Source organism: Sus scrofa, chromosome 6 (assembly GCF_054392235.1).
Source record: "Sus scrofa isolate SSC_HxYL_T2T_F1_AM1 chromosome 6, Sscrofa_HxYL_maternal_Yorkshire_Landrace_v2.0, whole genome shotgun sequence".
Lineage (NCBI taxonomy): Eukaryota > Metazoa > Chordata > Mammalia > Artiodactyla > Suidae > Sus > Sus scrofa.
In genome coordinates this window covers 169,058,493-169,084,267 of record NC_139388.1, presented here as the reverse complement: position 1 = coordinate 169,084,267, position 25,775 = coordinate 169,058,493, and the positions used below count along the sequence as shown (strand labels likewise).

The 25,775-nt window shown below is 50.1% G+C and overlaps 1 protein-coding gene across 1 annotated transcript; it reads right to left on the bottom strand.

Annotated features, from left to right (window-relative positions):
- Positions 1 to 832: 832 nt before the first annotated feature.
- LOC146402993 (cytochrome P450 4A24-like) lies at positions 833 to 21,888 on the bottom strand. The gene is made up of 12 exons (XM_084965170.1): positions 21,675 to 21,888; positions 11,092 to 11,233; positions 10,378 to 10,422; positions 9,772 to 9,899; positions 8,653 to 8,777; positions 8,128 to 8,282; positions 7,601 to 7,707; positions 7,326 to 7,516; positions 7,079 to 7,212; positions 6,114 to 6,178; positions 5,892 to 5,968; positions 833 to 1,855 (listed from the first exon to the last, which is right to left on the bottom strand). The coding sequence occupies exons 1-12, from the start codon at positions 21,849 to 21,851 to the stop codon at positions 1,687 to 1,689; spliced, it is 1,515 nt and encodes a 504-aa protein (XP_084821296.1). The 5' UTR covers positions 21,852 to 21,888; the 3' UTR covers positions 833 to 1,686.
- Positions 21,889 to 25,775: the final 3,887 nt, after the last annotated feature.

Sequence of the window (25,775 nt, the reverse complement as noted above, 5' to 3'; positions counted from 1 at the left end):
TGGGGATCAGAGGAGGACCCTTGTGCAGAACCAGTAAGAGTGCAGGGGTGCTTGCAGAGAGGCTGGGGAAGGAGTGCGAGGGGCCTGGGGCTGGTCAGGGCCCAGGGTTGGGGGAGAATGGACCAAACCCAGTCTCCAAGAGTGACCGGGTGGAAGAGGCCCCTCCTCCCTCAGGGTGGCCCAGCAGACAAGCCAGGGCTACAGGGGCTGTCCTGTGCGGGAGGGCCCACTGGCTGGTCTCTGCCTAGGGTCTGACATCCTCTCACACTGGCCAAGACTTGTGGCCACCTGGTTGCTGCCTTGTGACAGCTGCCCACTTGTGCCACTGAGGAGCCTGCTAGCCCTATGCGGGAGGAAGGGCTGATGGGACTGGTGACACGGTCAGGCTGGGTTCTTGTCCAATCTCACTGGGAATGAAGCACTGAGCCCTTGAGCCCTCACTTGCCCCCAGGCCTGTAAGGCTTTCCTGCTCAGGAGCAGAGGGGCTCTGGCTGGGCCCCACTCTGAAGAAGGTGGTATGAGGAAGCCACCGCGGAGTAGCAGGGAGGGGTAGGCTCCTTCCTGACAGGTGACAGGTGAGGGGTGACAGGTGTGAGCTTCTCCCCTCTGAGCCTTTGGAGACGAGCCCTTTCTCCTAACTCAGCTGCATCGGGAGCCTCAGGCTCTGGGCAGGGTGTGGGGCCTCAGGGCCCCAGGGTGGGAGGTGGCAGGGGCACTGGGACACGCTCAGCCTGCTGGGGTCCTCCCCTCCTCATCTCCTCTGTCTTTCCTCCCTTCCATTCCTTCTCTCTCTTCCATCCAGCCATCGCCTCTCAAAGGAAGACACACAGACTCCAGGTGACACAGCGAACTTTATCAGGGAGTCGGACAGAAGGGAGGCCACGTGAGGGACAAACATGTAGACCCCCAAGGCACGGGACAGATGGGGGCCCAGAGTGATGCTAGCCACCCAGGATTTGGCAGGCTGAGCAATGGCTGCCCAAGGCATCCACCTGGGATTCTCGGAGCCTCAGAATAGCTGTGTTTTCTCTGAGTGGGCCCGTGAGTCCACCAATGCCCTTATGAAAGTGCAGGTGATGTGAAGACGGACCTAGAGGGCCATTTAGAGATGGCACTGGATTTGAACGTGGAGGAGCCTCCAGGCACCAAGGAATGCAAGGACTGCAGCTCTCAAGCCTCAACAAGGCAGAGAGAGAGAGAGAGAGAGTTTCTCTCCCATCCCTACATAGGGGTCCTGCCGACATCGTTGCTGTGGTCCAGCCACACCCATTTCAGACGTCTGATTCCAGACCCATCAGAGGGTGGTTTTGTGTTGTGTTAAGTCACTAAGCTTGTTGGAACTTATTGGAGCAGCAAAAGGAAATGAATCCATGGACAGACAGAAAAGCAGAAAGGCAGGACAGGGAGAGGGCAGACCGACTGGAGGACGGCAGGTGGTGGCTATTTAGGTGGACAGGCAGAGATCCGGGTGGTTCAGAGACAGATGGACAGATACACAGACAGGGAGCCTGGAGAGAGGTGAGAGGGAGAAGGGCAGAATGTCCGATGAGGCAGGAGGCAGGGCATGAAGTCGCCTTGCAGGTGGCCCAAGAGAAGGGGGCAAAGAGGCAGGGGACAGGGGAGAGGGACAGCAAGACAGGGTGGCCAGCAGGAGGCCTTCAGAGCTTGTCCTTGTCCCCCCAGCGGTTACGGGAGCTTGCGAAGCTTCAGGTGGATCCCATTTTTGGAGTTCAACACGACTTCTGGAGTGGCAATGGGCTTCCTGGAGGGATCTGGTGCCAGCTCAAAGCGGAGCAGGGTCAGGGCCACAGCCACCTTCATCTCGTTCATGGCAAACTGCTTCCCAATGCAGTTCCTGGTTCAGGGAGGGAAGAAGAAAGAAGTGCTGTCAAAGCCTGTTCTGGGCAGGGCCGGCTCGGGCCCCTGAGCGCTGGCCAGAAAGAGGGCATTCAGGGCTGTCCGAGTGACCCGGCCCGACCCCCTTTCCTAACAGGTCACACTGGTCTTGCTGCCCAGCCTTGGTCCTGTTTGCTGTCCTGATTGGGTGATTTCCATTCTTCTATCTTCCAAGTCAGTAATTTGTTGCTCTGCGTTACTCATTCTGCTCAAAAGTGCCTTTAACTCCGCTTGCATCTCCGCACGTTTTCTAGGTTTTCTTGGCCCCTCCTCGTGTTTGCTAGAGCCTTTCTAAAGTAATCTGCGGTCGTGCTTATGTCTGGTCTTAATTCCTACATATTTGCTCTTAATTCCTTCAGCATTTTCACCATCTCCTTTTTGAACTCAGTGTCGGATGGACTACAGAGGTCTGCTCCATTGTTTGCTCCTTCAGGTGAATCCTCCTGCTCTTTTAACTGGGAGTGGTTCCTGAGCTTCTTCATTCTGCTTACATTTTTCTTCATCTGTGAGTTTAGGGAAAACAACTCCTGTAGGCTTGGTGGGCGGTTTATATGCAAGCGCGCCCCTGGGTATTTTGTGAGAGCTTGTCCTTTATTTTTGGCTGAGGGTTTGGATGCTTGGTCTCCCTGTCCTCACTGTGCACAGGCTGTGATCTCCTTGATAAGGTGCTGTGCATGCTTCCAGGGACGCTGAGGCCATGGGCAGAGCCAGTGTCTGGTTGCTGGGCCCTTGACAGTGGCAAGGACCCGAGGGAAGATGGCACAGGCTGCTCCGGGTTGCAGGGCCCTGGGAGGTGGCACAGAGTCTCAGGCAGGTTTAGGCAATTCCCGGAGTGTTTGGCGGTGGCATTGGCAGTGGCAGGGCGGGTGCATTCCCAGGGGAGGAAGAGCCACAATACGTGGCGTTGGGTTGCAGTGCAATCCTCTGTGCCTACCTCTGAGGTGATCGGGTTGCCCGTCCACAGAGCCCTGGTGGTGGCGGACCATGCTCAGCTCTGGCTGGTTTGCCCCCATCGGCTGTAGAGCAGGCAAGAGGCACCCCGTTGCACTTCTCCCACGTAAGAGGTGCCTAGCCACCCAGAGCCCTGACCTCCAAGCATCTGCGAGTGCCCAGAGAAAGACATTCTTATGGTGGCCTGCCCCTCTTCTTCTCATCCTCCCCAGCAAGGGCACCTTGCTTCTCCTATGGGCCCAGACCTCCTCCTATTTTTTCTTGGTTGTGGCACCCTGCTGGCCAGCCCCTCTCTAGCCCCCCAGGCTGTCTGCACACAGCCAACACGAGTCCTTTCCCCAGAAGCAAACTGCCCTCTGGAGCCTGAGTGTCAGCGCCCAGCCCCCAGGGGATCATCCCAGGCTGTGGGGTGCCAGGAGGTGGTTCCGGTGGTCTGCACGGCTTTCTCTCGGCTTTGCCCTCTTCAGTCCAGCTGTTGCACTTTTCTCTGTGACGTTGAGGTCCCTGCGTCTTGGCTGATCTCTCTGACAGTTATGTGGCTTCCGAGGGTGTGGGTTCCTCTCCTCTTTCACAGCTCCCTCTCAGGAGTGCTGGTCCCATCCTGACTCCTTTCTCTTTCTCTCTGTCTCATGTTTCCCCCTTTTGTTCTACCCACTTATGTGGAGGGGTTCTTGCCCTTTTGGGAGGTGGAAGGACTTCTGCCAGCGTTCAGCAGCTGTTCTGTGAATCGTTCAACGTGTCAACGGGCAACGTGTTTGTGGGAGCAGGTGAGCAGGACGTCTTACTCCTCTGCCATCTGGATCCTGCCCAGCGATTGTTTCTTGACTCTGAACGCTTGGAGGCAGGGCCAGGGACTCTGGCTCTGTGTTCGCATCTCCAAGTGACATGGATAGAGTAGGACAGTTAGTTATACAGGTGCTTGCCAAAGTCCCCCAGGAGGGGACCACAGATAGAGAGAAAAACCCAGGGAACTTTGGGAGAACACTGCAAGTGATTAATCGCTCAAGAGAGGCATTGGCGTGTTGTGAAATGAAGCAGAACTGATGAACTGTGAAATCATAAGTAAATACAGGAGCTACGCCTCAGGTTGGCCAGTGAAAGGTAAAAGGCCTGCATTCAAGTTCATCGAGATCATGAGCCTTGGGATCAAGGACAGGAAGTTCCGGGGAGGATGCTATTCCAAAGCAGGAGACTCTCTTTCTGGGAACCTGAGGTGAGTCAACCTATTTTAGCGTATGTTACCACCCTTCCGCAGTTGGAATAAGCACCATGGCAGTCCTGGTTGGACCTCAGAGGGTCAAGTATTCTCTTACAGGCTAGGAAGGAGGAGGGAATGCCGTCAGCCTGCGGTCTGCTAGAGAATGAGGAAGCGGAGGGTCTTTTCGCACTCGCCACTTCCTTGGATTATAAGGATGTAGCCCACCCAATCCTCGGGGCTGACCCTTCTTGCCTGGCGGCTCGTATTCCTCACAAGGGTTCTACCTTAATAAATCTATTGCTGGCCTATCACGGGGTCTCTTGATGAATTGCTCCTGCTCTGAGGCGCAAAGAACCTGAGTCTCAGTAAGTCCAATACCAGGTGAGTGATTTTATTTTTTAAAAAATTGGCTTCAAGTCCCAATCTGTTTTTAGGTTGTTTTTGTTCGAGGTATTCAGGTTTCTGAAGCACAGGGTTTGGCACACAGAGAGCGGCTTGGTAAATAGTTTTATGCTTGAATCAAGCTAAGGATGGTGAAAAAACCTCTCAGTGAAATAAAAGTCCATGTCCATTTTTTTTTTTTTTTGTCTTTTCCTAGGGCCACAGCCACAGCCACACCAGATCCGAGCTGCGTCTGCGACCTACACCACAGTTCACAGCAACAGCTGGTCCTTAACCCACTGAGCGAGGCCAGGGATCGAACCCGCAGCCTCCCGGTTGCTAGTCGGATTAGTTTCCACTGCGCCACAACCGGCACTCCTTTTTTTTTTTTAAATTCAATATTTATTCTGACCTTAGAAGTGAACTGCCCAGTACAACCCGCCCTCTACTGACAGATTCAGTGTGTGCAGACAATGTCTACAAGGAAGGCCTGGACTCTTGATTCACACATTGACTACTTCACAGAATTATGGATGAACTTCAAACTTGTTTCTGCTAATGACAAAGGTCTGGAAATTACCCTTTCGTGGGAAGCTCTGCAGCCTTTGAAGATTTTCTCAGCAGTCACTTTGGAGCCTATCACTCTGCTCAAGCGCTATTTCAAGTGTGCTTTATAAGGCACCTTACAAATGCAATTGTCGTATCCAAAGAGAATGTAATATTTTATATTTTCTCTCAAAAGCACTTGATTGCCCTCCGTTTCCTGCTTTTCTTTTTTTTTTTTTTTTTGCCAGCGTTAGGCTATGTCGATTCTGGGATTGTAGCATATAACTCCCGCTAGATACAAAGACTTTTTCTCACTGGAAAAGGTGCCAGGGCTATGTGAATATTAATGCGCTGTCAAAATTTTGTTGGGAGAGAGCACAAAATAGAGAACCCTGCAGTGGGCTGGAAACTGGCTTCAAGGGGCAAGAGTCACCGTTCACGTATTTGGCTTGAACAATCAGGACAGGGAAGGCAGCTGGAAACCCAAACCCATTTATATCGCAGTGAGACCCTGAGCGTCAGATTGGGGAACGGAGCAGAAGGGGCAGTGGGCTGGATCAATAACAGGCGAAGAGAGAAAATCACCTTTAAGGTAACTGAGATTTGTGTAAAAGAAACATCTGACCTTCATATTTCATGAAAAATTCTACGGCTGAAAAGGCACACGCCTAAAGTGAGGAAACCCCCAGAACACTTTGGAAAGGCCACTGACACGGAGATGTGTCCGGCCGCTGGGAGAGTCCGGAGGTCAGGAACTGGGGGGCGTGCTCTGAAGGCCTTTTTGTACATGGACACAGCCTCCTTCTCAACACACCAACATAAAGGGCATGACGGCACGTAGCACATATGGACACAGGTGGGGACAGACGTGGGGTCACACCCAGAGACACGCTGCTGACCCAAGTCCAGAGGGGCTCACCTGGATCCTCCTGAGAAGGGCATGAAGGCATGGCTGTGTCGAGCAGAACCCGGTGCAAACCGGGATGGGTCAAACTCCTGCAGAGAGAGCACAGGGGCCAGGAAAGTGGCGTCAAACTCCTCTCAGCCACAGCGGACAAGAATCCCAGAGAAGGAAGGAGCGGGAGGAGGTGTTGCTCTGGGGACAGCATCCCATCCCTCCTCCCGGGGACCCTCCTCATACCTCTGGGTTCGGCCACACCTGCGGGTTGTGGTGAAGGCCGTAAATGGAGAGCGAGAGGGTGATTCCTGTGGGGAGGGCAGGGGGTGAGAAGACTGATGGTTCCCGTGGCAGCAGGGGTTCTGTGCCTGCACAGAAGACTTGGCAGCTGCCATGAGAGCCACTCCCCATCACTCTGAATGAATGAGGCTGAGGCAGGGGAGGTGGGCTGGAGGTGACAGAGCAGGGGATCAAAGACCAGGAGCCCGGAACCATGACCCAGCCCTGAGAGGCCAAAGACCTGGAGGCTTCCTTTTAGGAGTGACTCGGGTGACAACTCCCACTTGTCAAGTGCCATCCGGGAGCCCCTGAGGAATAAACATTGACGCATCGACTCCTCACAGCAGTCCTCAAGGAAGGCACTCCTACCCACGTGTCTAGATGAGGACCCGAGCCTCAGAGAGGCCATGCGGCAGGTCTAGGACCCCACGGCCGGGAGGTGGCAGGGCTGGGCCTCAGTCCCAGTGGGAGGTGAGCCAGTGGGTGGCCTCCAGCCATGGCAGGGCTCTCAGACCTGGTCCTCAGCTGCTGTCTGCATCCCCCTGAGGGCTCCTCAGGGACTGGCCACCTGACCTGGGGACAGTGGGTTCCCGGAGCTCCCTCATTACTTGGACCCCTTATGGAATGAACCACATCTTCCCCTGCTTTTGTCTCCTTGTCTCCCAATTCTTCAGGTCCCAGGGAAATTGAATCTGAGGGCTCGATGAGAAGACGCCATTCTAGGGCTAGCATTTGTATGCTGAACTTTTGCTGTGTTCAATTTCTATATCAAGCATTTCACCACCGCATCCTAAATAGAGAGTCAATATCAATTAACTTGAGGCAGGAATGGGTCTGCAAGTGTGGCTGGTGGGCAAGTTCATGTGGATGTCTGATCTCCCATGTTTTCAGCGAGATGCTGAGGTTAGTGGGTGTGGTGACGCTCATACCTGCAGGTAAGGAGCGTCCATCAGGGAAGGTGATGGGCTTGCTGAGCTCTCTGCTAACTCCTGGTACTGGCGGATAGAGTCTCAGGGCCTCCTTGATGCACATGGTGGTGTAGGGCATCTGGTCCAGGTGGTCCCTGAACAAAGGCCATCCTGAGGCTGGGCAGAGTTGGGGAACGGGGGAGTCTCCACTCGCTGGGGGTGGGGGGTGGGCGGTCCGTGCGGGGCTCTCCGTCTCTGGGACACTCACCAGGTGATGGAGGTGCCGTCCCCCAGGAGGCCTTGGATCTCCTCCCGACATCTCTGCTGATGCTCAGGGTGGGAGGCCAGAGCATAGAGGATCCAGGAGATGCCACTGGCTGTGGTGTCATGACCCTCGAACATGAACGTGTCCACTTCGGCACGGAGGTCGGTGTCCGACAAGCTGTTCCCCTTCTCCATCTGAGGAGGCAGGGGGAGAGTGCAGCTTTGCCCCTTCCTCTGTGCTTCTGGGCAAAGCCTCAAGCCTATGCCCCCAACACTCACTCGGGCAAGGAGGAGGATGTCCAGGAAATCCAAGTGCCTCTTCTTCCTCACGTTCTCCATCTCTCCCTGCTTTTGCACCTGCGCCTTCTTCAACTGGATCACTCGGTCTGTTTTGGAACAGCGGTTCCCAGGCTGAGCTGAGAGCTCCGGGGGCCAGGTATATCATCCAGGGTATCCCCACTGCCCCTCGTGGCCCAAGTTGGGTGTTGGGTGGATCAGGATGAGAGAGGGCATGGTTTGGCATGTCTGGGCTGAGACTTCCAGCCTCATGCGACACAAGCCAGGATTCCCCCATAACACAGGTCCTAGGGGCTGATGAATCAGCTGTCACCAAGCAGTGACCCATGAAAATCCCTGCACAGCACCTGCCACCCTGATATCTTAGTCCCCAGTCCCTGTGCCAAGGCGACAACCAGCGTGGCGATGTCTCAGCTGCTGAAAAGGACACAGGATACTCTCTTTACCTCAGGGACAAGGCCAGGAGTTCCCGAAGAAGGAGGGGAGAAACTCAGAACTAGAAGCGGAACCTGTGTGTTGATGGGCTATCCTGGCGGCACGGTGGTTCTTACGGCCTTCAGGGCTCAGCCTGTAGATGATGTCATTCTGGAGAAAGGCACTCTTCGTGCGGATAGAAAAGAGATTTTTGAGATCCCAAATGGCCTGGATGTAGGAGTGGGAATCCCTGAAAGGGAGAGGATGAGAGGAGACTTTACTGGTGGGAGACCTGAATTGGAGAAGGAGTAGGGCTCTAGGGGGAGGTGTCAGTCAGTGGGGACAGGCAGCACTGAGGCCGTTGTCCTTCTGCCCCACAGCCCTCCAGACCCTCTGCCCTTCACCAGTGGCCTGAGTGGCCAGGCGTCTCCCTGTGTCGGGGATCAGGATGTGTGACTGAGTCTGGGTTTGGTCTGGGCTGGAATTTGCCCGTGGTGGGGGGCTCCCTGCCGAATGATGCCTTTTGTGCTGAAAAGCATCCCGCTGTCCCAAGTGCCTGCCAGGGTGGTCCTCCCCAGCTGGTGAGAACAAGCAGCTGCCACTGCAGGTGTGTCACTGACCCGTCTGTCTGGACGCTGCCCTGGTGGCTGAAGGCGCACTTCATGATGGTGTCCAGGGTCATCAAGGAGACGGGTCCCACGATCTCCAGACGTGGGTCCTGGGCGACGAGCTGCTCCCACTTGTCCTGTGGTGGGAGGGGGACAGTGACCCTGCTCTGCTCTGGTGCTGGCAAGGCCGGGCTCTCTCTCTGCCTCTCCACGTCTTCTGATGAGATGTCTCAACTTTCTAATGGTGTGTGTTTCTCACCTTGAGACTGTAAAGCACGTGAGTAATCTGATGGCTGTTTCAGCCCTATTACATAATTATACGGTTTGTGTGTGTGTGTGTGTGTAATTAACTAATTCTGTTCTCTTCTATATATTCCTAATGAGTTCCAAGTTTTAGGATCAGTCCATGATGATAACCTCCTTTTGGCAGATCTGAAAGCAGAGTTTCTGACAGGACGAGGGGGGATCTTGTGTGTCCTGAGGTTGGAACTGGCCATAAGACTTCCAACATCAGCAAGTAAATTTGTCAAGGCAAGAAAACGCCTACGGGTCTATACTGGGGCCCCTAGGAATGGACACAAGGTCCTTCTCTTCCTTTCACTCATCCAGTGCTAGCTGAGGCCTGGTGGTCCACCGTCTAGATCGGAGGTGGTGTTTATCGTGGTCCAGCTCCGTGAGTGTAGACCTGGCTACATTTCCTCCCACGGGTGACTCACTTCCATTCCGAAACCCTGGCACTGAGGCCAGAGTCCTCCTGGGCAGCATCCTGGCATCTCCTCGCTGCCCCTGAGCTGCCTTCCCCAGGCCGGCCATTGCAGCTTACCCTGTGATCCTGAAGAAAGACCCTTGCTCTAGTCCACTTTGTGGAAGAGGTCGTGATTGTCAGGGAGTCGACCCTGAATTCACCACGACCATTGCTCCCAGGGCAAGGAGCAAATTGTGGATCCAAGCTGGTGCCTGGGTGCTTTTCTGTCCCATCCCGTTTGGGGGAGCCCCATTTCATAGCATGTTCTTAGCACCTCATTCTGGAGGCCTGCCTGATGGCTGCCTGAGGGACACAAATGTCTGAGAGTGGACTCTGTGAGTTGTGCCGGGGGTGAGTGTGTTCAGGTGAGACAGGGATGGACTCACCAGCATCACTTGGACAGACTTGGCCATGAGACCTACGTAGGGCTTCAGGATGTCATAGTGGAAGGCTGGGGTCAGCATCCGCCGACGCTGGAACCACGTCTGCCCATTCAACAGGAGCAAACCACAGCCTGGGTGACAGATGGGGGTGTGTGTTGGTCTGGGAGACGTGATCAGATGGGTGACCAGGGACAACTCGGGAAGAAGCAAGGGTTTTCGGAGAAGGCGCATCATGGCAAAGGCAGGAAAGGCCAATATACTTCACTTCAGGAACGTGAATGGCCCCCAAGCCTGGTCATCAAGCCAGAGATTAGGGCAGCTCCGAGATAAAGGTTCTGAAGATATACGAGTGCAGGTGATAAAATGACCTAAATAAAAGTCATGCTGAGAACTTTGGAGAGGCCTCAGAAATGATGCTGAAGAGGGTGAGCTTCAGGAGGACTCTCAGCACCATTTGGAAGGGTGGGGTTTGTATCAGAGACGAGACTTTATTCAGAGATGAGGGTGGTAACTCGGTGCCAGGCACCTGTTTTTCTCCACGATCCAATGAGGCAGCCCTTGGCAAACCTAACTGGTGCGGGGACTACATGTATATTTAGATGTACTTACCAATCCAGGGGATCAGCAATCTGTAGACAACAGAATTCTTGGGGTCTGAAAGGTAAGGAAGGAAAATGGAGGGGACGAAACATGGCCGGCAGCCCTAAGGCAGCTGTGGTCCAGACCAGAGCCTGCCAGCCCTTCCTGATGAATGGCAGCTGGCAGTCTGTCTCAAGCCACCTCCCACTTGCCTCCCCCGCCCCCAGTCCAGACTCTCTCTGTCTTGCTGGTCCCCGTGGGCTCAGGAAGGCAGACTCAGTGTCCCAGCAGAAGAACACCCACAGGACTGACATGGTGAATTGGCAGGAAGCATAACCTCTGTCCTCAGTGTCATAGCCTAAGACGGAATGCCATGGTTTCCCTATAATTAGCAGTGTTGTAGCCACCCCATGACCCAGGAGAGGCAAGAGGGAGACGTGCCCAGTGGAAATCAGTGTGGATGGGGATTGTCCTTCAGATCTGGCGTCATCTCAGTTTGGTTGGAAGAAAGAAAGAAAGAAGGCAGGAAAGACAGAAGACCGAAATCAGCTCCACCCAGCTGGTTAAGCTTTCACTCTGAGCAAATTCTGTTGGCGTTGGCCTGCCTTGTGGGCTGGGAGAATGTTTGGAAGAGTTGAGGCATTGATGGCTGAAGTGTCAGTCCCTCCTGGAATTTCACAGACCCAGGGCCATGCACCCAGGAGGGAGGGTTTTCTCCCATGTGGATGGGGGTTTCCCTCTCACCTGATCTTGCCAGGACCACCTTCATGTAGTCAGGGTCATAGACCAGTACCATGGCTCTTGTTCCCCATCTCCAGCGAGCACAGGCACTTGGGTATTTCTCTATCCTTTTCAGGAGTGATTGCTGCTCACCTTCCTGTTGAAACTGTCAGCGGGGGAGAGATAAGTCAAAAAACCCCTTCTTCTGGCTCCAGGGCTAGGGAGGAGGGCAGGAGGGCTACAGGGAGATAGGTGTGGATCTGTCAGCAGGACTAAGCCTTCAGAACTGTTTCTTATGACCTGGGCTCTGATCCAGACCTCGTTGGCTGTCCAGCCTTGTCCTAGGTCCAGATTCTGTCCCATTGTCATGAAGAGCCTTGTATGGGCCATCACCCTGTACTGCCTATAGAAACTTACATCAGGGACCGACTCCCTGGTGCTGGAAACCTTTGGAAGTCATTTGTCTGGCATTTGCATAGACTATTGATGACAATCTTGTATTACTCTGTAAGCATTTTTCATACAGTTTGCTCTTTTAGGGAATAAAATGGATCATTTTTAAAATGAAATTTATATACTAGTTGTATTTTACCATACTCGTTGTAATATGTTTTCAATATTATCCTAGTACACATATAAATTTTTTTTCGAGATAATCACTCACTTTTTTTTTTTTTGGTTCTTTTCATTAGAGTGTGTTTAGTGTTCCGTTAATTTCTAATGTACATCAAATAGGCCCAGTCACACTTACATATACATTCTTTTTCTCAGACTATCCTCCGTCGTGTTTCATCACAAGTGTCTGGATTTAGTTCCCTGTGCTATCCAGCAGGATCTCATCGCTAGTCCACTGCAACGGCAATGGTTTTGCATCTATTAACCCCAGACCCCATTCCTTCTGACCCCCACCTCCTCAACCTTGGCAAGAACTGCTTTGTTCTCCAAGTGCACGAGTTTCTTCTCTGTGGCAAGATTCGTTTGTGCAGTATTTTAGATTCCAGATATAAGTGACCTCATATGGTATTTGTCTTTCTGACGTACTTCACTTAGCGTGAGAGTCTCTCGGTACGTTCATGTTGCTGCAAATGGCCTTATTTCGTTGGTCTTTATCATTGTGTATCTATACCAATTCTTCTTCTTCTCTTGTTTTACCTAATGGATTTCATTGCTTTTACAGGTTACAACAATCATCATAACCAAACCCTACAGCATGTCCACCGCCAACCCTCGGTACATCCCCCCGCCCCCCAACCTGTCTCATTTGGAAGCCATAAGTTTTTCACAGTCTGTGAGTCAGTATCTGTTCGGCAAAGAAGTTCACTGTGTCCTTCTTTTAGATTCCACATGTCAGTGATAGCATTTGCTGTTGGTGTCTCATTGTCTGACTGACTTCACTCAGCATGCTAAATTCTAGGTCCATCCACGTTGCTGCAAATGCCATTATTTCTTTCCTTTTAATGGCTCTGTCGTATTCCGCCGTGTGGAATCCTCTTTATCCACTCCTCTGTCAATGGGCATTTAGGTGGTTTCCATGTCTCGGCTATTGCAAATAGCGCTGCAATGAACACTGGAGCACACGTGTCTTTTTGAGTCATGGTTTTCTCTGGATAGATGCCCAGGAGGGGGATTGCTGGATCAAATGGTAGTTCTATGTTTAGTTTTCTGAGGAATCTCCAGACTGTTTTCCACAGTGGTGGCACCACTTTACATTCCCGCCAACAGTGTACTAGGGTTCCTTTTGCTCCACACCCTCTCCAGCCCTTCTTGTTTGTAGACTTTTGGATGATGGCCATTCTGGCCAGTGTAAGGTGGTACCTCATCGTGGTTTGGATTTGCATTTCTCTAGTAATGAGTGATGTTGAACATTTTGTCATGTGTTTTTTGGCTGTCTGTGTGTCTTCTTTGGAGAATTGTCTGTTTAGATCTCCTGCCCATTTTCTGATGGTGGTGTTTGTTTTTTTGGTATTCAGCTGCAGGGGGTGTTTATCAATGTTTGGAGATGAATCCCCTGTCGGGTGATTCATTTGCAAATGTGTTCTCCCATTCTGTATGCCACATCTTCTTAATCCATCCATCGGCCAAGGGCCATGGAGGTTGTTTCCATGTCTTGGCTATTGTGAATAGCGCTGCAGTGACCCTACAGGTGCACATGTCTTTTTCAAGGGAACTTTTGTCTGGAAATGTGCCCAAGCGTGGAACTGCTGGGTCATACGGTCATTCTATACTGGGTTTTCGGAGGAACCTCCATGCCCTCTTCCATCGTGGTTGTCCCAGTTTACACTCCCACCAGCAGTGTAGTGGGGACCCTTTTCTCCACGCCCTCCCCAGCGTTTGTTGTTTGTTGTCTTGTTAATGATGGCCACTCTGACTGGTGTGAGGTGGTACCTCAGAGTCGTTTTGATTTGCATTTCTCTAGTAATGAGTGATGCTGAACATTTTTTCACGTGCTTGTTGGCCGTCTGTATATCTTCTTTGGAGAAATGCCTGCTCAGGTCATTTGCCCATTTTTCAGTTGGGTTGTTGGTTTTTTTGTTATGGTTGAGTTGTCTAAGTTGAGTGTCTATTTTAGAGATTAATCCCTCATCAGTTGGATCCTTTGAAACTATTTTCTCCCATTCCTTAGGTCGTATTTTTTTTTTTTTTTTAGTATGGTTTCCCTTGCTGTGCAAAACTTGTCCGTTTGATTGGATCCCAATGGTTTACTTTTGCTTTTATTTCTGTTGCTTGGGAGTCTGACCTAAGAAAACATTTGTATGGTTGATGTCAGAGAATGTTTTGCCTGTGTTCTCTTCTAGGAGCTTGACGGTGTCTTGTGTTATGTTTAAGTATTTAGTCCATTTTGAGTTTATTTTTGCGAATGACGTGAGGTTGTGTTCCAGTGTCATTGATTCAAAGGGGCTGTCCATTTTCCCCAGTACCACTTGCTCAAAAGACTGTTTTGTTTCCCCCCCCCCCCATTTTCTTTCTTTCTTTTTTTCTTTGTTGTCTTTTTAGGGCCCCACCCACAACTTAGGGAGTTTCCCAGGCTAGGGGTCAAATTGGAGCTGAAGCTGCAGGCCTACACCACAACCACAGCAACACAGGATCGGAGCAACGTCGGCGACCTACACCAAAGCTTACAGCAGCGCCGGATCGTTAACCCACTGAGTGAGGCCGGGGACCGAACCTGCATCCTCATGGATGCTGGTCAGATTTGGTTCCCCTGAGCCACAGTGGGAACTCCTTTCTCCCAATGTATAGTCTTTCCTCCTTTGTTGAAGATTAATTGGCCGTAGGGCTCTGGGTTAATTTTGGGGTTCTCTCTTCTGTTTGACTGGTCAGTATGTCTGTTTTGGCACGAGTCCCACACTGTCTTGGTGACTGTGGCTTTGTAATATTGCCTGAAGTCTGGGAGTTCTGCCTCCTGTTTGGTTTTTGTTCCTTAGGATTGCTTTGGCAATTCTGGGTCTTTTATGGTGATACAAATTTTTGGATTGTTTGTCTAGTTCTGTGAGGAATGTCACGGATAATTTCACAGGGATTGCATTGAACCTGCAGATTGCTTTGGGTAGTATGGCCATTTTAAAGATATTGATTCTTTGAGCCCAGGACCATGGAATATCTTCCCATGTCTTTGGATCCTCTTCAATTTCCTTGATTAATATTTTATAGTGCTCAGCCTATAAGTCTTTCACCTCCTTGGTCAGGTTTGTTCCCGGGTATTTGATTTTTTGGGGTGCAGTTGTGAAAGGTATTGTATTTGGGTATTCCTTTTCTAATATTTCATTGTTAGTATACAGAATGTTCCTAGCATTCTGTATTCTGTGCTAATTCTGAATGTTGATCTTCCATCCTATTACTTTGCTGAATTCATTGATCAGTTGGAGTAGTTCTTGTGGGGAGTCCTTAGGCTTTCTGCATGTAGTATCATGTCATCTGCATACAGTGACAATTTTACCTCTTCTTTTCCAATTTGGATAGCTTTTATTTCTTCTGTTTGTCTGATGGCTGTGGCTAGGACTTCCAGCACTATGTTGAATAAGAGAGGTGAGAGTGGGCATCCTTGTCTTGTTCCAGCTTTCAGTGGGAAGGTGGAAGGGGCTCAGCTTTCCCCCACTGAGCGCTATATTTGCTGTGGGTTTGTCACAAATGGCTTTCATTATGTTAAGGTATGTCACCTCCATACCCACTTTGGTAAGAGTTTGTTTTGTTTTTGTTTTCTTTTTTCTTTTATCATGAATGGATGCTGGGCCTTTTCAAATGGTTTTTCTGCGTCTCTGGAGATGATCATGTGGTTTTTGACTGTCCTTTTGTTAATGTGGTGTATGGCACTGATTGATTTGCATGTGATGAACCATCCTTGTGAAAGTGGGATGCATCCCACTTGTTCCTGGTGCGTGATCTTTTTTGTATGTTGTTGGATTTGGTTAGCTCAAATTTTGTTGAGAATGTTTGTGTCTGTATTCCTCAAAGCTATTGGCCTGCCATTTTCGTTCTTGGTAGTGTCTTTGTCTGGTTTTGGTATTAGGGTGATGGCGGCTTCATAGAATGTCTTTGGGCATGTTCCTTTTTCTTCAAGCTCTTGGAAACGTTTAAGAAGGATGGGTATAAGTTTTTCTTTTTACGTTGGGTAGACTTTGCCTATGAAGCCATCCAGTCCTGGTGTTTTGTTTGTAGGGAGTGTTTGTCGTCCATTGTTCATATTCAATTTCGTTTCTAGTGATTGGTTCCGTTCAGTTGATCTGTTTCTTCTTGATTCAGTTTAGTGGGTTGTGAGTCTCTCAAAAGTTGTCCATTTCTTCTAGGTTGTCAAATCAGTTGGCCTGTAATCGTTCACAGTATTCTCTTACGGTTTTTGGTTTTTCTGCAGTAACCGTGGAGATTTCTCCTTTTTCATTTCTTCTTTTGTCTCTGTGGGTTTTTTCGCTCCTCTTCTTGGTGCGTCCGGCCAGAGGTTTGTCAATTTTGTGCTCCTTTTCGAAGAGCCAGCTCTTGTCTTTTGTTGAGTTTTTTCTACTGGTTTTTGAATCTCTATTTTATTGGTTTCCTTCCTTCTGCTGACTTCAGGTTTTGTTTGTTCTTCTTTTTCTGATTGATCTAGGTGGTGGGTTAGGTTGTCGATTTGAGATTTTTCTTCTTTTCTGAGGAAGGCCTGTGTCACTATGCACTTCCCTCTAAGCACTGCTTTTGCGGAATCCCATAGATTTTGAATGGTTGTGTCTTCATTGTCTTTTGTCTCTCGAGGTATTTTTTTAATTTCCTTTTTGATTTCCTCATTGACCCACTGGTTTTTAGCTGCATGCTGTCAGTTGTTTTTTCTCCTTTCTTTTCCTGTGGTTGCTTTCTAGTTTCATGCCCTGGTGATACATCAGAGAAGATACTTGAAAGAACTTCTGTAGTCTTCAATTTGTTGAGGATAGTTCTCTGCCCCGGTATGCGGTCAGTCCTTAAGAATGTTCCATGTGCCCTTGAAAAAAGACTATTCTGACTTTTTGGGTATGTAATATCCTGAAAATGTCCACTAAGTCTATCTTTCTATTGCATCGCTGAGGATCTCTGAAGCCTTCTCGATTTTCTGCCTAGAGGATCTGTCCACTGATGTGAGTGGGGTGTTAAAATCTCCTGCTATGGTTGTATTCCCATCCATTTCTCCTTTTTTGCCTGTTAGTATTTGCCGGATGTATCTGGGTGCTCCTATATTGGTGGCATATGTATTGAAGGCTGTAACATCCTCCTCTTGCATGGATCCTTTTATCGTCAGACAGTGTCCTTCTTTGTCCTTCTTTCTGACCTTCACTTTGGTGTCTGTTTTGTCTGAGTATTGCGACTCCTGCTTTCCTGCCTTGTCCATTGGCATGAATTATCTTCTCCCATCCCCTCACCGGCCACCTCTATGTGTCCGTTGCCCTTAGGTGAGTCTCTTGAAGACAGCATACTGTAGGCTGTTGCTGTTTTATCCAATCTGCCATTCTGCGTCGTTTGTTTGGAGCATTCAGACCGCTGGAGTTCAAGGTAATTATTGATAGGAATGTATTTATTGCCATTTTAAACCTTGTTGATTCTAGGTTTCTCCTTTGTTCCTTTCCTTTTTTGGCTGGGTGATTTCCTTTTATTTTACGGTTTTGTCCTTTTCTGTTTAGTTTTTGTGAGTGCAATGTGGTTTGGATTTGTGGTTGCCCTGTTTTTCCAGTATGTTAACCTCCTCCTCTATCTGCTTGCTTAACCCGATAGTCATATATAAAGTATATTTAAATATATATTTAAATATATTATTTAAAAAAGAGTCTAGATGTTCTTGCTTTCCTTCCCCACGGTTTATGATTTTGAAGTTTGATTAACCCCTTCGTGTTTGTCCTTCTCCTGTCCCTTGTCCCTTTCGTAGTAGGTTATCTTTGTCTCCCTTCAGATCTGTATGCTGGCTTATTGAGGTGACTGCGTTCCCATTGTGATTTCCTCCCTCCCATTTCTTTGTGCTTCTTCTTTAGTCAGAGAAGCCCTTGCAGTATTTCTTTTAGACTGGGTTTAGCACTTCTTTACTCTTTTAGCTTTTGTTTGGTGGAGAAGTTCTTTCTTTCTCCTCCTATTCTACACGGTATTCGTGCTGGGTAGTTTGTTCCAGGCTGCATATTTTTCCCTTTTAGAACTTCGAATATATCTTGCCAGTCTCTTCTGGCCTATAGCGTTACTGTAGAGAAATCGACGGATACCCTTACGGGGGTTCCCTCAGAGTTAACACTTTGTGTTTCTCTTGCTGCCTTTAGAATCCTCTCTTTCCCTTTAACTTTTGCCGTTTGTTATTCTATTATGTCTTGGTGTGGGCCTTTTTGAGTTCAACGTCTTTGGAGCCCCCTGTGCTTCCTGTATCTTGGTAACGGTTTCCTTTAGGTCTGGAAAGTTTTCAGACATGATTTCTTCACATGTGCTTTTAATTCCCTTTTCTTTTTTCTTCTCCTTCTGGAATTTCTATCATGCATCGATCGGCCTGCTTTATATTATCCCATAGATCTCTTATATTGCTTCATGACTTCTCATTTGGCTTTCTGTCTGCTATCCTGACTGGGTGATTTCCATTATTCTATCTTCCACGTCACCGATTGGTTCCTCTGCACTATTCCTTCTGCTTTTTAGCGACCTTAGCTCAGTTGGCATCTGTGCAAGTGAATTTTGAAATATTCCTTAGTTCCTCCTTGTACTTTCGAGTTCCTTTCTAAAGTAATATGCGTTACTGCTTAGATCCACTCTTAATTCTTGATTCTCACCCTTGATTCCTTCAGGGTCTTCACTATCTCCCTTCTGAACTCAGTGTCTCCTAAGCTGCAGAGGTCTGTTTCCTTGTTTGTTGCAGTGCCCAGAGTGTTGGACAGTGGCAGCAGCAGGGTGGGTGTGTTCCCAGGGGAGTGAGAGCAACAGCAGGTGGTGGTCGGTTGCGGTGCCCTGTGTTTTTGCCGACCCCTGAGGTGACTGGGGTTGCAGGTGGAGCCTATTCCCAGACCCCTATGGGGGGCAGGCCAGGCCTCCTTCTGGTTTCTGAGATGACTGCTGTAATGTGTCCCTGCCACATGTAGTTCACACAAGAGGCACTGTGTCGCCCTTAGCCTCCCCGCTTCCCTTAGCTCACCCAAAGATGCCTGGCCACCCGTGGCCCACACAAGAGGCCCCCAGCCTCCTGTAGCCTGAGCAGGCAGATTCTCTCCATCCATAGCCTGAGCCAGTGGCACCCCACCCTCTGAGAGTCTGCGTGTGAGCAGGGAAAGACATCCCTATGGCGGTCCACCCCTCCTCCTCTCACCCTCCCCAGCAATGGCGCCTTGCTTCTCCTGCAGGTCCAGATCTCCTCCCGGGTTCCCTCGGCTGTGGCATCCACTCCCCAGCCCGTGGCACAGTGCTCCCTGGCCCCTCAGGCTGTCTCCACACAGCCAACCCTGGTCCTCTCCCGGGAACTGACTTTCAGAGACTGAGTCTCAGCACCCAGCCCCCGCCCGAGTGTCTCAGGCTGTGCCATCTGGGGCGGTGGTACAGATGGTCTATGCAGCCCTCACTCTGCTTTGCCCTCCTCAGTCCAGCTGCTGAGCTTTTCTAGGCGACTCTGAGGTCCCTCCATCTCGGCTTATCTCCCCGTTGGAAAGGTGTCTTCCCATGGCGTGGGTTCATTTTCCCTTTAACAGCTCCCTCTCAGGATTGCTCGCATCCTCGTGATTCCTTCTCTCGCTCTCTTTTCTTTTCTTTTACACAATATGTGGAGGGTTCTGTGCCCGTTTGGGAGGTTTACGTTCTTCTGCCAGCGTTCAGTAGATGTTCCGTGTGAATGGTGGCACGTGTAGATGTGTTTTGGGTTGTGTTTGTGGGGGAAGGTGAGCACGACATCTTACTCCTCTGCCGTCTTGATCCCTCCTACCATAAATGTTTGTTTATAATAAATTATGTTTAGGATGTATATGGCTAAGTGAAAAAAAAAAATCCCAGTAGTCACGTGTGTGTATAAAGTTATTTTACTTTATAAGCGTCTAGGCAGTTGTAGGACAGAATCTGTATGTATACATATGAGAAGGGTGTTGATTTAAGATTTTGATGTATGGATTTCTTTTTTGCTATTCGCCTGCACCTGCAGCCTATGGAAGGTGCCAGGCTAGGGGTTGAACTGGAACTGTAGTTGCAGACCTGTGACACAGTTGCAGCAGTACTAGATCCTTAACCCAGTGAGCAAGGCCAGGGATAGAAGCCTCACACTCACAGATACTGTGTCAGGATTTAACCTGCCGAGTCGCCACTGGAAATCTTGATATGTTGCTTTTCATCTTATTTTCACTTACCAACAGCCAGCAGCTTTTGTGCAATTGCCCCTGCCTTCAGGAATCTTTTGAAACGCCTCCGTGTGGTTCACAAAGGCCTTTGCTTTCTGCCTCTCCCTTCTCTAGCCTTGCCTCCTGACACCCTGGCCATTGCACAGGCCCCGCCACTGGGTTCCCAGAGATGCCGCTGCCCTTGCTCCGTGGTGGCTCAGTCTGCTCTCACTTCGGCGCCTCTGCCCATGTTGTTTCTGCTGCGTGGTGTCCCCAGCCTCTTTGCCACAGAGCAACTGCCTCTCTTCCACTTCTGAGACTCAGCTTTGTCTCTTGCCCTTGGCATTCTCGACCCCACGGGGCCCGGACAGCTTCCATTTCACGGGCTTCTATGTACCCCACAGCCACTCCCTGCCCATTGGAGGGCCCACGCTCCGCCTGCGTCCTCTGACAGTCAGGACTTCCCAGCTCTGGGGCAACCTGCCCTCCTGGGGGCCAGGTCCCTTCGTCGAGCACATATTTATTGAGGGTTGACTCCGTGCCAGGCCCTGGTTTGTGGCACTGATTTAGGCTGTGGCTCTAGATCCTTGTCCGTCTGCATCCCCCAGTCTCGTGGAGGAGACAGAAGGATCAAGAGGCCGTGAGAGTAGAGGATCATGCAGGGGTGATGGAAACCAGACAAGGCCACAGGGGCTCACGGAGCAGAGTTCCAGAGGCTGGAATGCACAGGCAGGTGGGGAGGCCCCTGAGCATCTTGGGGTGAAGGAGGTTAGGGAGGGGAAGGAGGGAGGGAGTGGGCCAGTGCCTCTGGGCTTGGCAGCTTCCAGTTCCCATCATGGCTCCACTCTGTTCTCATCAGGCTGCCTGGAAAGAGGGGCCTCTGCTCCCTGCAGTCCCTGATCTCCCCCTACCATTTGTTTAATCCACCAACCCTCGGTGAGCCTCTCTCCGTGTGGCCCCTTTCTCGACCAGGCCAGTGCTGCCCGAGCTGGGTGGGTGGGAGCTGCCCTTCCTCAGCCTGCAAGCTCCTCCTTTCCCTCCTTTCTGTCACTGCACACAGTGGCCTGATGGCCCTCTGGGCCAGGCTCTGTGCTGGGTCCAGGGGCTGAGGTATTACTTGCTTTGCGGCAAGAGCTCGGAGTCCAGGGAAGGCGGAGCCCAGGTGGGCGATTATGCAACTCAGATGTTATTTGTCCCTCCCTGACGCCATCTTGGAATCCTGGCTCAAGTGTGCCAGCAACTTATGAGACTTGAAGTTCTGAAACTGCTGTATGGAACATCTCTGAGTCTTAGGAAGCTAAGCCTCCTTGTCCCTACAGCTTATTGCACCTGCAACAAGCAGCTGAGCCTGGTACCTGAGAGCTGACAAGTTTTCAGATTGCTGTCTGTTGTCTCCAGGGACAATGAGGCAGAGGGCGGGATCCTTCAGACAAATGTCTGGGCTCCCAGGCAAGCTCAAGGCAGAGAGTACGGCATGGTACCCCTGGGGCAGGGAAGCCTCTAGAAGACTGTTCTGTGAGAAGAGCTGAAGCTGCTGAGCCTGAAGATGGAGAGACTCGGGAAGGAAGAGCCATTGTCCTCAAAGGGCAGGGCTGCCGGGACAGCCTGCAGATGCACCGAAGGAAGGAGTGTGTGACAGAGCCGAGGACACCAGCCCAGGGTCCTGTGAGCGAGGGAGCTGCCCGGACTGGGATGAGGAGCCACTACCTGAGAGGTGAGCTGGCTTCTTACATGGGGCCACCTGCTAACAAACACGAAACTCTGTCCCTTGGACTTGCTGGCCGTGACCATGCTCCGAGAGTGCCCGGCCCTCCCTGCCCTCCCACTCCCGGGTCCCCTCTTACCTACCTCCCTGCTGTGTCCATAGAGCCAGTGGGAAGGAGGGGACGGGAACTGCTGGAGGGCTTTGAGCAGCCACTGTCTGCGCAGGTAGAGCTGTGCTGCCTTGAGGAGAAGTAGCAGCAGCCCGAGCAGGGAGGCCACCTGCAGGAGCCCAGAGACACTGGCCAGGGCAGGGACCGTCATGGTGCACGGGCTTCTGGATGGCTGACTGTCCCTGACTGGGGCTGACCTCCCCTGAGCATCCAGCCTAGTCAGGGAGGATGGCCCCGCCCACCTGGGGGAGGGTGGTGAGGAGGGTAGAGGTCAGAGCTGGGCCTCCAGATATGCTAACTATGGAGAAAATATGTGCGCAAAGCTTTGTCCGCGAGAGGGACAAAGGCCGTGCAAAACCCACTTTTCCTTCTCCACATCACTCGCCAAAGAGTTCATGAGCATCTGCAACCTGCCAGGCAGTCGGCTAGGTGCTGGGACACAGCTGCGAGCAAAGCAGACATGAACTTTGCTTGACTCCCACACATTCACTGGCTCATTTGCCCTACGTGCAGTAGGTGCGGTTACCTCTATCGTTATCCCCCTTTCAGAGGTCAAAACCCATTTCAGAGAGGAGAGGTGATGTAGCCAGAGGAACACGGCCTTTGAGAGTCCCAGCTGAAATCCTTGAGCTCGCAGCCCTTCTCTGTTGGACCTCAGACTGCCAGCCTCAGCTGCCTCTGCCAGGTCCCCCCACGGCTTGTCCCAGTCCACTGTGTGGTTGTGTCCTGGGAGACTGTGCCAGTGGACGGAGCTCTGGGCTTGGAATCAGGAGCCCCAGCCCCAGGGCAGCCTCACCACACATGCAGCTAACAACATGTACTCTCTGAGCCTCCGTTGCTCCTTTGAAAGTTGGCATGTTAGTACATTTCCTGTGTACCTCCTGTGACTACTCATTCGTTCATTCAGTCATTCACTCAGCAAATATTTCTCTGGCTCTACAGGTAAAGGCCGAAAATGGTATTAGTACAATAAAAATGACAAAGGTTGTCCTGGAAGAATGAAGAGTGACTGGGACAACCAGGGAAGGGGAAAAGTAAAAAAATTCAGTGGACTTGTAGGGCGAATAGGAACTCACCAGGCAGAGAGTGCTTCTAGAGGGATGGGGCCTAAAAAGTCATGGGCATCAGTAAGTTGCCAGATACCAAATTAAAACTCAGAAGTCAAAGGCATTTCTATGTAATTACATGGGGAGATGAGATTGAGAATTTAGGGGAACCATCCCATTTAGCATCACATCGAAAAGATTAAAACACTTAAGAATAAACTTACCTAAACAGGCAAAAGACCTAGGATTTCCCACCATGGCTCAGTGGAAATGATTCTGTCTAGCTTCCGTGAGGGCGCAGGTTCTATCCCTGGCCTCAGTCAGTGGGTTAATGATCTAGCATTGCCATGAGCTGTGGTGTACTTCACAGAGTCTACTTGGATCTGGCGTTGCTGTGGCTGTGGTGTAGGCCAGGGGCTACAGCTCTGACTCAACCACTAGCCTGGGAACTTCCATATGCTGTGGGTTTGGCCCCAAAAAGACCAAATAGATAAATAAATAAATAAATAATTAAAGAGAGAGAGAGAGAGAGAGAGAGAGAGAGAGAGAGAGAGAGACAAAAGACCTCTGCACTGAAAACTATAAGACACTGATGAAAGAAAGCAAAGATGATACAAACAGATGGAAAGTTTGCAAGAATCAATATTGTCAAAATGAATATCCTACCCAAGGTTATCTTCAGGTTCAATGCCATCCTTATCAAAGGACCAATGACACTCTTCACTGAACTATAACAAAATCTTTAAATTTTTTTTATGGAATTCAAAGACCCCAAATAGCCAAAGAAATGTTGGGAGAAAAAAAAAAGAACAACAGGAATCAGTCTCTCTGACTTCAGACTATAATACACAAATACAGTTATCACACCCATGTAGTTCACATAACAAAAGCAGAAATAGAGATCAATGGAACAAGATGGAAAGCCTAGAAATACACCGATGCACCTATGGTTAAGAGTAACCTAAGCAAAGTATCCAAGAACACACAGTGAGGGAAAGAGACTCTCTTCAACAAGTGGTTCTGGAGGTCCCGTTGTGGCTCAGTGGGTAACGAATCCGACTAGGAACCATGAGGTTGCGGGTTTGATCCCTGGCCTTGCTCAGTGGGTTGAGGATCCAGCGTTGCCGTGAGCTGTGGTGTAGGTGGCAGATGTAGCTCAGATCCCGCGTTGCTGTGGCTCTGGCGTAGGCCGGCAGCCACAGCTCCAATTCGACCCCTAGCCTCGGAACCTCCATATGCCGCAGGAGCAGCCCATGGAAATGGCAAAAAGACAAACAACGACAACAACAACAACAACAACAGCAACAACAACAAAACCAAGTGGTTCTGGCAAAACGGGACAGCTACAAGCAAAAGAATGAAGTTAGAACAATCTCTAACATCGTACACAAAATAATCTCAAAATGGATTAAAGGCATAAATGTAAGGTGAGATACTCTAGAACTCTTAGAGGAAAACACAGGCAGAATGCTCTCTGACATAAATCTCAGCAACATCTTATTTGATCCACCTCCTAGAATAATGACAATAAGAACAAAATAAACAAATGGGACCCAACTAAATTCGAAAGCTTTTGCACAGCAATGGGAACCCTTCAAAGAATGCAAAGACAACCCACAGAATGGGAGAAAATCTTTGCAAGCAGTGCACCGACCCAAGGGTATAATCTCCCACATATCAGTACCTCAGATAACTCAGCAACGAGTACACAACCCAACCGAAAACTGGGCAGAAGATTTAAATAGACCTTTCTCCAAAGAAGAGATATGGATGGCCAGGAGGCATAGGAAAAAATGCTCCACCTCACTAACTATTAGAGAAATGCAAATCAAAACTACAACGGGGTACCACCTCACACCAGTCAGAATGGCCACCATTAACAAATCTGCAAATAACAAATGCTGGAGAGGGCGTGGAGAAAAGGGAACTCACCTTCGCTGTCTGTGGAAATGTAAATTGGTACAGCCACTGTGGAAAACAGCACGAAGGTGCCTTAGAAAGCTGAATATAGAACTACCATATATATATGACCCAGCAATCCCACTCCTGGGCATATATCCAGGCAAAACTTTCATTCAAAAGGGTACCTGCACCCCTATGCTCATAGCAGCAGCATTCACAATAGCCAAGATGTGGAAACAACCAAAACGTACATTGACAGATGAATGGATTAAGAGTTGTGTGGTAATACCAAGAGATACAATGGAATACTACTCAGTCATAAAAAGGAAAATATAATGGCATCTGTAGCACCGTGGATGCAACTAGAGACTCTCACCCTAAGTGAAAGAAGTCAGGAAGAGAAAGACCAATACCATATGATATCACTTATATGTGGAATCTATAGTCTGGCACAGATGACTCTACCTACAAATAAGAAACAGACTCATGGACATAAGAGAACAGACCAATGGTTGCCAAGGGGGAGGGGGAAGAAGAGGGATGGATGGGGAGTTTGGGGTAGGTAGATGCAAACTCTTGCATTTCAAATGGGTAAGCAATGAGGTCCTGCTGTATATAGCACCGGGAACTCTATCCGGTCCCTTGGGAAGGACCGTGATGGAAGATCATACAAGAGAAAGAATGTGTTCATGTGTATGACTGGGTCACTAGGCTGTACCACACAAGCCGGCCTAACACTGGAAATCAACCATACCCTAGTCAAAAATAAACATCAAAAAGCCGTGGAGATCATACATGAAAGAGCAAGGGATGGCGATACCTTCATCTTCAGGCTCTTCCATCCCTATTTCATGACTTGCTGCCCCAAGATCACATCAAAGGCCCACAGTTCAGAAAGTAGAACACAAAAGATTTTTGTAAAGAATTGCTTGAACACAGCTCTCTCAGGAGCCTCCAGTTTCCTCCTGACCTGCTGCCCCACCCAGCTGAAATGTGCTTAATCCAACAGCCTCGCCCTTTGGCCAGCTTTGTGGCAAGTGATTCACACAAGCTAAGGGGCTGCAGTCTAGACGCCCGTCCAAACAAGAGGTCAGGTTCCAGGTAGCACCTGCACACAGCCCCTCCCA